Source organism: Zalophus californianus, chromosome 1, assembly GCF_009762305.2.
Source record: "Zalophus californianus isolate mZalCal1 chromosome 1, mZalCal1.pri.v2, whole genome shotgun sequence".
Taxonomy (NCBI): domain Eukaryota; kingdom Metazoa; phylum Chordata; class Mammalia; order Carnivora; family Otariidae; genus Zalophus; species Zalophus californianus.
The window spans coordinates 95,555,121-95,568,845 of record NC_045595.1 but is presented as its reverse complement, the minus strand read 5'-3'; the positions used below and the strand labels follow the sequence as shown (position 1 = coordinate 95,568,845).

The 13,725-nt window shown below is 43.8% G+C and overlaps 1 protein-coding gene across 3 annotated transcripts in view; it reads left to right on the top strand.

The window, feature by feature from the left end:
• The window catches only part of NMNAT3 (nicotinamide nucleotide adenylyltransferase 3), a 121,183-nt gene that overhangs the window by 97,071 nt on the left and 10,387 nt on the right, over positions 1-13,725 (top strand). For 2 of the 3 annotated variants that reach the window (XM_027584236.2, XM_027584237.1), the window contains exon 3: positions 12,032-12,215. The exons of the other annotated variant lie outside the window; for it this stretch is intronic. In XM_027584236.2, coding sequence (XP_027440037.1) covers positions 12,032-12,215 — 184 coding nt within the window. The remainder of the gene's footprint in view (positions 1-12,031; positions 12,216-13,725) is intronic. 3 annotated transcript variants of the gene reach the window in all.

The following is a 13,725-nucleotide window of genomic DNA, read 5'->3' as shown; positions in this document are numbered from 1 at the left end:
TGGCCATCTTGGGAAAACACGACCTTGCCACGGTTCCCTGCTCTGCTGATGCCCCAGGCAAGAGGGTGGCAGGGGTGACAATTGCTGAGCACCAGCTGAGTGCGGCAAACCATTTGCATATTACCAAATTCTCACTCGTTGATTTAAATAATTCCAGGTCTAGGAGATAGAAGGGGGAGTGACTACCTCACATATCCTTCTCCTGGAGATGGCACAGGCACAGGATTGCAAGTCCTACCAAGCAAGCAAGTTTTGAGTTTTTGTTCATCTCACATCGGCTAATACGCCCTTGGCCGAAGGGAGTCTCATGGCCAAGCCCAGAGTCAAGGGCTGGGGAAGTCCATCCTGCCTTTGTGAGGCTGTGGCAGGGGTGTGGGTAATAACTATAATGACAGATGAGGAGTTAGGACCAATAATTCAATCTACCATAGCCGTTTTCTAGAACAAAGAAAACTGGGTAAGGATATTGTGGCATTACAGCTGGTGTTTAACGGTACAATCTGGGATGCAAAATACCCATATAAAGTAGTAGGTTACCAGATTGCTAATAAAAGAATAATTCAACGTGACCAGGTAGCATTTATCCCAGGTATTCAAGGACAATATACCATGAAGATATCTATTAATATAACGCATTACTAAGACAATATATTTTTATGGAACCTAAATCATCATCTCAATACATACTTAAAAGTTATTCAGTAAAATCCAACACCTACTTAGGGATTTTTTTTTTTAAGCTCTTAGTAAATTAGAACTATAAGGATACTTACCTAGCATGACATATAATGGCATAACACTTCAGAAGCATTCCCACAGAAGCAAGGAAATAGAAAAGAATGCCTTCTCACCACCATTACTTGCTAATGGCATCAGTCAAAAATAAGAAATAGGCTTATAGATAGGAGACTCAGTTGTCATTATTTGCAGGTGGTATTCCTGTATCCCTAGAAAATCCAGGGGAAGCATGTGAAAACCTAGCAGAACGAATACATTCAGTAAGGTAGTCCAGATTAAAAATAAACAAACCAAAGTACAGATTTTTCTACATAACAGTTGTAATACAATGTCATGAGCTCTTTATATTATATAAAACATATAAAAATACATATAACCTGTATCTTATATAAAATTTGAGGAAAAAAAATCATCTACCAGAGAAACTGCCAAGGACATGTGTCCCCAGGACTAACCTGAACTAGAAACGTGAAGGACACTGAGGGAGCGGCTCTGCCCCTCTGCGGAGAGACTTCACTAAATGCAAATATGAGCAGCTCCTCAAGGGAACGGTCAGTTATTGATGGGCTTTCCAGTGAAAATACCCATGGCTATTTTTCTTTATTTAACTTGAAAAAAAATATCCAAGGTTCACCTGGAAGACTAACCAAGTGCTCAGAAAGCTCCATGAGACATTAAAATACAATTTTTTCAAAAGTGATTACAGAGTGTGATGCTGACTCTAGACAGCACAATGGAACACAAAGTCTATGTAAAAAGATAATATACAGTAAGAGTAAAACACAAAATCAGTGGCGGGGGAGACACAGTATTTAAAAAAGGAAATGGGACAGTCCCTTTGTAAGTATTTTTTTTCCCTTAAGTACTTAAAGAAAAAAGTCACTTTGATTGCCTGCCTTATATATTTAGTATTCTTAAAATACTAAAGATAGGAGCGCCTGGGTGGTTCAGTCAGTTAAGCGTCTGCCTTTGGCTCAGGTCATGATCCCAGGGTCCTGGGATCGAGCCCCGCCTCGGGCTTCCTGCTCAGTGGAGAGTGTGCTTCTCCCTCCCCCTGCTCTTGCACTCTTGTTAGCTCTTTCTCTCTCCCTCTCAGATAAATCAAACAAACAAACAAACAAAAATACTAAAGATAAACCTTAGAAGGGTGGGAATTCCCTACCACTGTTTTCTTTGACCTCTAGTACCCTCCTTGCACTACACAAGCAAGTGCATTTCTGAGATGCAAAGAAAAATCACAGTAAACCTAAATGTTGCCTTTATCCTTTTGCTGTGAATAAAATAATGAAGCAGGAACCTACCCAGACTCTGACAGGGCTGCCCAGCAGCCCATATGGGACAGATAGACCTTTCCAGAGGCAGCAAACCAGTCAGTGAAAAGGAATAGGTCATATGAAAAGGAACTGCCCTTTGAAAGATGGTCCCAGCCTACAGATTCTGGCCAAGGGGACGCCCTCTACTTAGGAAGATAAAATTACTGAATTTCTGGTTCTCCGTGAGCTTCACGAGCAAAATGCAAGCATAGCAGAAGAGCAGCCTGTCAGGAGAAGCAGCAGTCTGAGGACAGTGAAAGGCATTTGGGATGAAAAACATTTTTGGCCAGTTAGCGCTCAGCGGAGCCGAAGCAGCAGGGAGGCAATTTCTGGCAACCAAATAGAGAATGAGAACACCAGTCCGAGGGATTCTTCCAGAACTCAAGAAAAAGATAAGGATCCGAAAATCATAAGAGGAGATAAGGAACTGATGCAAGCAAGGGGGGCAGAGGCACAGTACTCAGTCAGAGAAATGATGGAAGCATCCTGGAGAGGACCCACTGAGGCTTTACTTCACAAGGATGTGGGGAGTCTTAGTTGACTGAAGACCCAGACCGAATGCCTGGAGTTGGGGAAGAGGTCCAGGATGTGGAGAAGAATCCTCTCTGCGGTGCCAGCAGACCCACCAGGGCAACGTTTCATACACTCGTTAAAAAGAGTTCATACACATAAAAAGACAAAGGAACAATGACTATGAACAAGAGGTGGTTCACAGCCAGAGAAGCACAAATGTCTAATAAGTCATAAAAATCACACAAATCATCCTAAAGGCAAATTTTAAACCACAGAAAGTTCCTGCAGATTGGCAAAGATGTTTTTGAATTGAGTAATCCCAGCACTAGCCAGTATGGGGTGAGGTGGGTTCTCTCATTCCATGTGGGTGGCCCTCTCCCCTTGGTCACAATTTCTGAAAAGCAGTTTAGCAAGATGTAGCAAAAGCCCCCAAAATGTTCAAGCTAGTAATTTTCCTTTCTAGTAATTTATCTTAAAAGTGTATCTAAAAATTGCAACTAAGATCTACAAAGATGGTCACAATATATTGATTCAAGCACATTATATATATATATATATATATATATATATATATATATGATCTCATTATACAGCCATTAAAAATGGTGTTTTCAGGAGTGCTCATGGCTGGGGCGCCTGGGTGGCTCAGTTGGTTAAGCGACTGCCTTCAGCTCAGGTCATGATCCTGGAGTCCCGGGATCGAGTCCCACATCGGGCTCCCTGCTCAGCAGGGAGTCTGCTTCTCCCTCTGACCCTCTTCCCTCTCGTGCTCTCTCTCTCTCATTCTCTCTCTCTCAAATAAATAAATAAAATCTTTAAAAAAAAAAAAAAGTGCTCATGGCCAAGAAGAATGCTAATGATAGAGTCTAAATGAAGATACAAAAATTGAATTTACATTATATGAAGAAAAACATAGAAGAAAAAGGCAATTAACCAAAATATAAACAATATTAACTTCTTGGATATGTTTTGTTGATTTTTGATTCTTTATACTTTCCAGTATACTGAAATGTTTCTACAAAGTGCGTTCATTTTAAACTAATTTTCTGTATTTACAAATATATATACGATAGAAGTTAAGTTGCTATAAGGCTTATGGTAACTCCCTACCCCTGATACCGGTTCCTAGAGCAGTTGGTGTTTGACTTTTTCAGCCGTTTTCTCTAGTATTTGTCTCTATTTTTATATAATAAGCTTATACTGTGTTTCTTGATTTTTCAGATTTAGATATTATCTGTTGGCTTCCAATTATGAAAAAGGAAGATTTAGCTCTCTCACACCCCTACCCTCACACTTCACCTCCACCACATGCTCCCAAATTGATTGGCTCACGACTCTGGGCTGAAGTAATATTGTTTACATTTATGTCTGTGTAAATGTCATTAACTAAGCCACGTGGTACACTATGATTGCATTGCATCCTGTGTGAACTTCGGTTCTTCCTGGGGGTAATAATTACTTCATTTATTTGTTTCCTTATGTTCCTTAGACCTATCACTAATTCAGTCCCAAATTTTCCAAAAGATTTCAAAACTCGTCTTAGTATACCTAGACTCATCATGTAATCTGTCCCATTTTGATTCTGCTCGTACCCTTGCCGGGGTCCTCCGGCTCCTTCTGGACGGCAAGCTCTCTGTGCCACTGCAGCGCTTTCATCTGAGATTTCCCTTCACTGTTTCCCTGGGGATTCCCTTTGCCTGCTTCCTGGTGTGGCAGGATCTTGGATTTCTTGGATCCTGGGCCTTCGGCTTTTCTTGGTCTACTCCTGTTTTAGGGGAGCACATCCTGCTGCATCTTTCTGAGAAAGGATCTATGGGAGATAAATTTTTGAGACCTTGCATATATGAACACAGCTTTACTCCACGCTCCATTTCAGAGGTCAGTAAACCACGGCCCATGGGCCAACTCTGGCCCATAGTCTGTTTTCCTTCTTTCTGTGAGCTAACAGTAGGGCTTTTTTTTTTTTCTTTTTTTACATTTTAAAAGGGTTGTTTAAAAAAAAAAAAGGAATATGAGACAAAGACTGTACATGACTCACAAAGCCTAAACTCTTTGCTACCTGTCCCTTAATAGAAAAAGCTTGCTGACCCCTGTTCTAACTGTTTGGTTGTTTGGCTGAATAGAGAATTTGAGGTTGGAAAGAATTTTCCTTTCACATTTTGAAGGCTTTGCCCCGCTGCCTTCTGGATCCCAGAATTGCTGTTGAGAAACCCAGGTCTGTCCTGCATCCCAGTCCTGTGTTTGACCTCTGGTTCTCTCTCTGGAAATTTTTGGAATCTTCTCATTAAATCTGATGGTCTGAAGTTTTCTGACGGTCTGCCAGTGTGTGCACTTTCTTTCCTTCAAAGTGCTGAGCACTCAGAGGGTATTCAGTGCTGAAAACTTATGCCCTTCTAGTCTGGGAAAATATATTATTTCTTTGATGTTTTCCTCCCTCTGTTCTCTTCCGGAGAGTTCTGTTACCTAGATGTTGGACCTCCAGGGTCAGTCCTCTAATTGCATCTTATTGGCGTATAATTTCCTCAAAGTCATCTTCCAATTCTTCCACTGACTTTATTGCTGCCATCACCCACCAGAATGTTCCACAAGGACAGGAATTGGCCTGCTTCGTCGCCCTGTATGTCCCCAGCACCTAGCACAGTGCCCGACATGAACGGGCAGTGGGTGACTATTGTTGAATGAGTGGATATTTTTCAATTTCTAAAAGTTTCTTCCCGTTTTCTGACTGCCCCTTTGAGAGCATCCCACTTATGGATGGCCTATCCTCTCTTATCCTCTTGACAATACTATTTGGACTTTTTTGAAATTTCCTTTTGCTCTCTGCATCGATTGCCTTTGTGTCCTCCCAAGTTCCTGTCCTCCTGGTGATGGTTTGGGTCTCTCTTTCATAGTCAGCACTTTTCTAAAATTTGTCTCTTAGACTATCCGCTCATATTCGCAAATCAGGCCCTAAATGCTGGCAGGAAGCTCTGAGTATATGGGTGAAGCTGGCGGGCGTTGTGGCCATATGATCAGGCTCTGGGTCCAAGACCCGTAAATGTGAGGATCTGTAGGTGTCTTCTCCTGGGTGGGACTGCTCTTCTGGAAGCTGAACTTTATCTTCCTGTCGTAAGGATGGTATTTCTGCCCCCTCCGCCCTGTGCCTGTATCTGGGAGGCAAGGGTCTCTCTGGTCCAACCTTGGCAGAAAGCAGACATCTAGCCAGGATGGGAAAATAGGTCAGCGATTGGATCTCAGGGCTCCTTAGGCAAACTGAACTGGTCCTCCTGTGTTCGGGCCCTCTGGCACCCCGTTCTCCTGTTCCTGACCCACTCCATGCTTCTGCCACGCAAGGCACCTTGCCTCTTACCTCCTTGGCTGCCTGCAGACTCTGCTTGTTAACCGTTGTGCATCAGCTCTCCAGCTTCCAAAATTATGTTGACCTTTCCCATCCATTGTTGTCTCTTTCCCACTCTTTTTGCCCTTGTGATTGCGTATGTATTTTATTCCTTCATTGCCATTTTATTAGAACAGGGGTGGAAATAAACAAGGAATTCTGTCCACTATGTTAAAATCACAGCCATCTATTGCTATGGTAACCCCAAAGCAAGGACAGTAGAGCCTTGTACTAAGAGACGTGCTGGTCATGTTACTCAGAATTAAAAATCAGGTTCATGTCCTTCGAGAGCTATCAGTCTCATGGGAAAGACAAACAGATCTTTACTGTATAAATGCTGTAATGGAGGTGTGTCTGGGCAGCAGTGGGGCCATCGGAGAAGGACCTGCATCTACCTAGGGAGAAAGGGGGGCGTGTGAGGGTTAACACAGGGATTGTGGGAAAGGGAAGAGGCTTGAGCGCATGACCATTTGGAGGGCAAGAAGGAGTTTTAGCCCAAATTGTTGTTTTTATGGACTCTCCTCTCCTGGGTGCTAGAACAAAGCATTGATTTCTCCTTGTACCACCTGCCCTGTCAAGATGAGCCAAACCATCAAAGGCGACACTTGAGTCTCCAGGGTGCCCAGCAGAGCTGCCTGGAGGGCTGCCTGGTGCCCCACCCTGTCCCTCCAGAGATTAATATGCAAGTTAAATGTATGTCAATTGCCCAAGAAAGTGGGCACTCCACAGAAGTTAGCCTCCCTTTTTAAAATGGAAAAGAAAAGGATCACATCCCGTGCATAATATGGGACTCAGATATACAGAACTAGAATTTACTTTGCTTTCTATAACACTCACCTTGCTCTTAGGCCACCATTTCCATGAATGGTGAAAAAATTTGCCACTTCAAGGTAACTATCTTCTGATTTTAAACTCATTCTGTTACAGGTCAGTTTGTAATCAAGTTAATCTTTTGCTGCCTACTTCCCCAAAAGTGAATTAAGAATCATAAGTGGTCTGTTATCCTAGCATCTGAAAGGGGGCATCTGGCCCTGAATGCCCTCCAGCTGAGAGACGTACCCTGGGTCTTGGGCCCTGGCCTCTATCCTCTCTGCCTCCACTACCGAAGTGCCCCCAGCCTCTCCTGGCTAAGGCACCACCACTGCTGTCTGGGCCCATGCCTGGGCTCTCCCTGGTTCTAACACCACCACGGTCCTTGGCTTTGCCCTGCACACCCTGTACCCCCTACCGACCACCACCCCAACCCATCCCCAAAGTAGCCCAGCTGACTGTTCATCCTCAGCATCTTTCACTCCTCCTCTCACGGAGCCTTGGGGATTTCTATGGATGTCTGCCATGCCCCGCTGAAGGCAGGGGAGGGGATGTTTCCTGAAGGCCTCTCTGCCCGTGCATGCCGCACTGCCGTTTCTACTGCACTGATGCTCTACCGGCACAGGGCAAGATGGTCTCCTCCTAGAACTCCAAGTGGGAAGCAAAACACCAGCCGCCTGCTCTGCGGTTCCCAAAACTAACAAAGCCTCTTAACTATGCCCTCCCTCACCCAACACAACACAAGGCTTTGTCTCCAAAGGGTAAGAGGGTGTAGGGAGCAGGTCTCGATTTGGGTCTAAATGCTTGGTCACCACAAAACTTTCCTACCAGGGTCCTCCTTATGCCTGCTGCTGATTCCTCCACTCACCCCAGCCCAGCTCCCAGAAGGGGCTTTTCCTTTCCATTTTCATATTCTCTCCTTACTACTCTGTGGATTTTAGTAAAACTGTGTGCTCTCATTCCCTAGACTCTGATTCTTGGTATTTTTTAGGGTGACTTTTAAAACTTAGATAAATCTTTCTGAACAAACCCTGATTCTAACCTTCACCAGTATTCCTCTGAAATGAGTTTTAGGAACCAGTTTCTGGAAGTTGAAAGATGAATGTCCTTTCCTTAGTCTCAGCTAGTTCTGTCATCCCCCTGGTACAGTGGATGCCTCCACCTCCAGGAAGGAGGGGCCCAAGGCAGCCAGGTTTACCAGGACTGGAAAAAGGCATCAGAGAACTCTCAGCTTCTGGGCAGGTGTGTGTATGTTGGGGAGGGGGGTGGTGTCAGGCTGCCTTCTTTGGATCAACTCTCCCACTAAAAACAAAAATAAATGGTAGGTAGAACATTTTTCAGATCTCACTGTTAAAGCCAAAAAGTGGGGATGTCTCAGACCAGCTGAGAGACAAACACCTATAACCAGGGCGGTAAGTAAGCAGGCTATTAGAACATCAGAGCCGCTGATGGCCCTGTGGGCACTTGCCAGTGCGGCTCACCGAAGCTTTGAATCAGTGGCCATACAAGCCAACAAAGAAACAAGTCCAAGGCTTGGTACTAAGGCAAGCTGAAGAAGAAAAAGGCAAATGAGATACCAATAGGAAGAAATGGCCTCACATCAGCCTTTGCTCAGATTTGCAGCCCTTTGCCTGAATTAGTCCAAGAAGCTTAAGTCAACAACTTCATTTAAGGTCATCCATGACTTTTAATAACTCCAGGGACCTGGGAAACAGAAACATGAAGCTTCTCTGGAGGAGGGCATATCTATCTGATGCGCGGGGAAGCCCCCCAACAAATGATTCGTCAGGGGCCTTGACCCACAAGTAGTCAAAAATCACATAAAAATCACACCATCATTTCAAGATTTGGCAGAGAAAACGTTTGATAAAATTCCTTTATGACAAAAGCTCTTAAATGGGGAATAGCCGGGAATGTGTCTTAAAGGAACCTATTTGTCAGGATAGACCAGGTTAGTCTACCATAACAAATCCCCCAATTTTAAGAGCTTAGTACATCACAGAACGTTTCTCTCTCATCAGATAAATCCCCATGTAGATCCTGAAGAGCCACAGGGCAATTCCCTGCCCAGCTGTGTCTCAGGAATCCTAGTAGGCCCCACCCATGGCTTTGCTTCCTGAATTATAGCTTTCAGACCCACTATAGAAGAGTAGGAGGGTCAGCAAGTCTTTATGGCCAAGTCTAGATGGGCCGTACATCACTTTCACCACATCCCGTTGACTACAGCTCAGTGAGATCACATAAACCTAACTTCAAGAAGAACAGATATATTAGCTACCAGTGTGCCCAGAAAGGGGGGAAAAAGTTTTAATGGACACATGGCATTGTCTCTGCCACAACTGCAAAAGGATATCTACAGAAAACTTGCAGCAGACATCGTATATAATAGTGACACTCAAAAGCTTTTCCTCTGATAGTTGCAATAAGGCAAGGAGGCCCGCTAACACCACCTCTATTCGGCATCATGCTAGAGGTCTTCAGTGGTGCAACGAGAAAAACAAACAAAAGGCAGAGGGACTGAAAATACAGTAAATTTGTCAGTATTTTCAGATGGTATGTTTTGGACACAGAAAATTCAAAAGACTACAGATACTAGAATAAGAGTTTAGCAAGGTTACTAGATATGCATCCAGGATGCCTAAATCATACCTCTATATATTAGCAACAAACAATAAAAAGTATTTTTTAAATGCCATTTATAGGAGGAATGGGAATAAGTTAGAAAAGATGTTTAGGCTCTCTATAAGAAAAACTGTAAAACTTTATTTAGGAATATTTAAGAAGATCTAAACAAATGGAAAGATATACCATGTTTGTGGATTGGAAGGCTAAAAATTGTAAAGACGTGAGTTCTCCCTAAATTAAATTACAAATTCAATTCCTATCCGAATTTCAGCAGGTGTTTTGGGGGTGAGGCAGGGGCAAGGAGAGGTGTTTCATTTGTGGAATCTGACAAGCTCGTTATAAAACTTATATGGAAAATACAAAAAGTCAAGAATTGCCAAGACACTCTTAAAGAAGATGGGAGGATTTGCTTAACCAGATACCAAGATGTGTAATAAAGCTATATTAAGCCAAACAGTGTGATGTTGCACAGGGCCAGGCAAATAGGGCAAAGAACGGAACAGCAGAGAAGCAGTCCCCTTAAACAGATGAACACTTGATGTTCGACACATGGGTGGCAGAGCATAGCAGCAGGGTGGCAGAGCATAGCAGCAGGGTGGACAGGGGCTTTCTGATAATGCTGGAATAATTGACTATTCAAATGAAAAATAACTTAATAGGATTCACATCGTGCACAAAGACCCAAATGTGAAAAAACAAAACTATAAACCTTTTATGAGATAATATAGGAAAATGTCTTCATAACACAAAATGCACTGGCCATTAAAGGAAAAAACTTAACAACCCAACCCAGCTACATTAAAATTAAGAACTTTCGTTTTCCTTGTTTTTTTTCCATTTTCAAAGGATTCCATAAAAAAAGAATAAGGCAAGCCATAAAACAAGAGGGTATTTATGACTCATATAACCAACCAGCAAAAGGCTAGCATGTAGAATATGTAAGGAACTCTACGAATCAATGATAAAAAAGCAGACAACACAAAATATGGGCAAAAGATTTGAACAGGCACTTCACAAAAAATTTAAGCCTGAATGCTTAATAATATATATGAAAAATGTTCAGCCTCACTAGTAAGCAGGAAAATGAACTTTAAAACAACAATGAGATATAATTACACATCTCTCAGATTGGGAAGACCCTGATCATAACCTCGTGTGGCATGGCGTGGAGCAAATAAAATTCTCCTACACGGCTGGTTGGAGAGTAAATAGCTACAGCCACTTTGGAAGACGATCCGGCATTATCTAGTAAAGGTGCAGACACACCTGCCCTATGACTCAGCAGGTCCACTCTTGGATGTGTGTCCTAAGAAATGCATGCCGGCGTGTGTGTGCACAGGAGACTTGTGGAAGGATGTCCATAGCAGCGCAGTTTGTAATTGTCCCAAACCAGACTCAAACCAAGTCCATCAACAGTAAAAGAGATCAATTATTTAGTATATAATCTTACAATGGAAGGTTATGCAGCAATAAAACTGGTTGGATTACATGAATTTTATTTATGTAAAGTGAAAAAGGCTGAACAAAAGAATATATTCAGTCTGATTCCATTTATAAAAGTTTCAGAAGGCAAATGAATATGTTTTTTAAGGCTACATAAATACATGGTAAAGCTATAAAGGAAAGAGAATATTATAAAAGTCCAAGTGAGGCTTGTGGTAGGAACATCTGGTGTGCCCGAAGTGCTTGTATCTTAAGCTAGGTGATGATGAAAGCAGGATATACTTTATAACTCTGTCAACCCATATGTGTTTTGGGTTCTTTTATGTGCATGTTATATTTATAATACAATTTTTAAAAATATATCACATCCTAAATAAAATATCATCCCACTACATAAGGATTCCCTGATAGCTCTCCTTAGCACAAGGTCCTGCCAAGCAGGTATGATCCCATTTCACATACAGGAAAACTCAAGTTCAAATGACTAAATATTTTATTTTTCCAGATAGGTTGGTAATTGCTGAGGGTGCACTAGGGAGTGATGGAGCTGGAGCCCCCACCCAAGGCTTTTGGGGTCCTGTTCAGACTCTTTATGTGTTGTTTCTCTGTAGCTTCCACAGTGTCACTATAGCTCTGAACTTAAAGTGTTCCATTCTCCAGTCCCTGAGCCATACCGCATCACTTACCAGCCCAACCCACATCTTTCCCAAAGTAGGCCTTCCCATTCCTCCTAGACCCACCACTTCCCATCTCCTTCCCACCTCCCACCTACCTGGTCCATGCTCCATCCCATCCCCTCAACTTTGATTCACAAGACCCCCTATTTGGGCATAAGAAACTGCACGTCACTGTTGTCCCATACATGGTTAGAGGAGGATAGTGCCTCTGTTAAGTCCTATGCAGGAGGAGGTCATGGTGTGCCTCCACCATATTCTGACCCTAACTGTCCACACTGCTATCTGGGCACCTTGTCTGGCCACATCCTCACAGCCTTGCTCCGTTCAGGAGAAGTATGACTCGGGGTCAACTGGAGAAGCACGTGGCCCCTGGGGCAGCATTTACCCTTGCCTGAGGGAGCTGGCCCAGCAGGAGAGAATGCCCGAGTCTGATCCCACTCAGGATGAGGCCCAGAGAGTTTCGCACCTGCCTGGAATCAGGCGGCCAGGTACTCAGCGCTGGCACATACCACACACCACTGCTCTCCCTTGCCTAGGAATGTACCAGGTGATCGGGGGTATCATCTCTCCTGTCAATGACGGCTACAGGAAGCAAGACCTCGTGGCTGCCCACCACCGGGTGGCCATGGCCCGGCTGGCCCTGCAGACGTCCGACTGGGTCCAGGTGGACCCCTGGGAGAGTGAGCAGGTGCAGTGGATGGAGACAGTGAAGGTGCTGAGGTAACAGTGGTCATGCTTTTGTGTGATGACCAGGGGTCACGGGACACATCTGCAGAGCCCAGCGGGTGAAAGTAGGGACCAGGTATGAAGTGGGGCTTCAGCCAGTCTTTCTCAGCCCAAATCCCAGAAGTGCTTCCTCTCAGAGGGAGAGAGACCCACAGACCTACTCTCAAAGAGGGCCTGAGTGAAAACAATCACAACCCACTGCCCGTCGGGAAGCACATTCTGGAAACGCCCATCTTGTTTCAGAGGGCTGTCTCCTCGGGCGCCAGGGCAACCACCTAGTAGCTGTGAGACTAGGCGCTTACTTCTCTGAGACACATTTCTCACTTGCAAAATGGGGACAATAAAACCTAATAAGGACTTTTTAAATGTAAAGAACTTTCCTGTCCCAGAACTCCTAAGACGTTCACTAAGTGGGACCCTCTATCATTGTCGTCATTGACTAGGTTGCAAACTGCATCTAGATCATAAGCCATCTTTTCTAACTGTATAAATCCTGGGCTCTATAAATCTCAACTTTTATGTAAAATTGAAAAAAAAAAAAAGGCTATACATCTAGAAAGTTGCTCAGGATCTTTTTCTTTTGGAACTGCTGTTAGCACCCAGCAGAAGTAATTGGCGCTTTTTTTAAAAGCCCTGGGAGCCCTGCATGCTGGGGCAGTGGGTCACTGACTTGTGTCTGGGAAAGTGTCCTGGGAGTTTGCTGGAGAAGCGGGAAGCCCCGCCCAGCCTGGAGGTCAGAGGGGACGGGGAGGTGGGGCTGCCTGTCACTAAGTCGCTCCACTGAAGGGATTGCAAACTGCGGGCTTGTGTCTTTTATCTATTTGGAAGCAGTAGGATTGTCAGGGCACAGGAAGCCCAAGGGACAAGGTCCAATAATTGGCAGTCCTGTTCATCATACATCGATTTAGGTTTTCATTTTTTACTCATCTTCACAGTCACTTGGTTGAAAACTGTTTACCTTTTTCTCGTAGTAAAGGTAAACATTTAGTTACATATCTTGGCTCTGATTATTTGCCCTTTTCTTGGGAAGGAACCACCTAGAAGCATTCAGCAATTCAGTGCTACTTCAGAGCCTCTCGCCAAATTAAGAGCAGCGAATATGAAATGATTGTTAGAATCCATGCACTTTTTTTTAACATAAGAATAAATTTACACCTAGATCATCCCTTCAGAGCAAGCAATATAGCCAGCTCTCATCGATCAAGGAGAGCAGAGGGGAAGACACACAAATCCAGCAAATCATTTAGCTTTAACATGTAGTCACAAAGACGCTTTCCTCCTCCACCCTGTGAGAGGCAGTGTGGCCTAGGGCCCAGATTTTGTAGCCCAGTTTACTAGCTCATTGACTTGATGTAAGTGAGTTAGCCTCTCTGAGCGTCAATTCCTCACCTAATAAAATGAGGATGATGCCACCTACTTCTCTGGGGTACTGCCTGAATTAAATGGGGTGATGTGAGCAAAATACCTGGTTTATGGTAGGGGCTTCATAATCTTAGCTACCTTC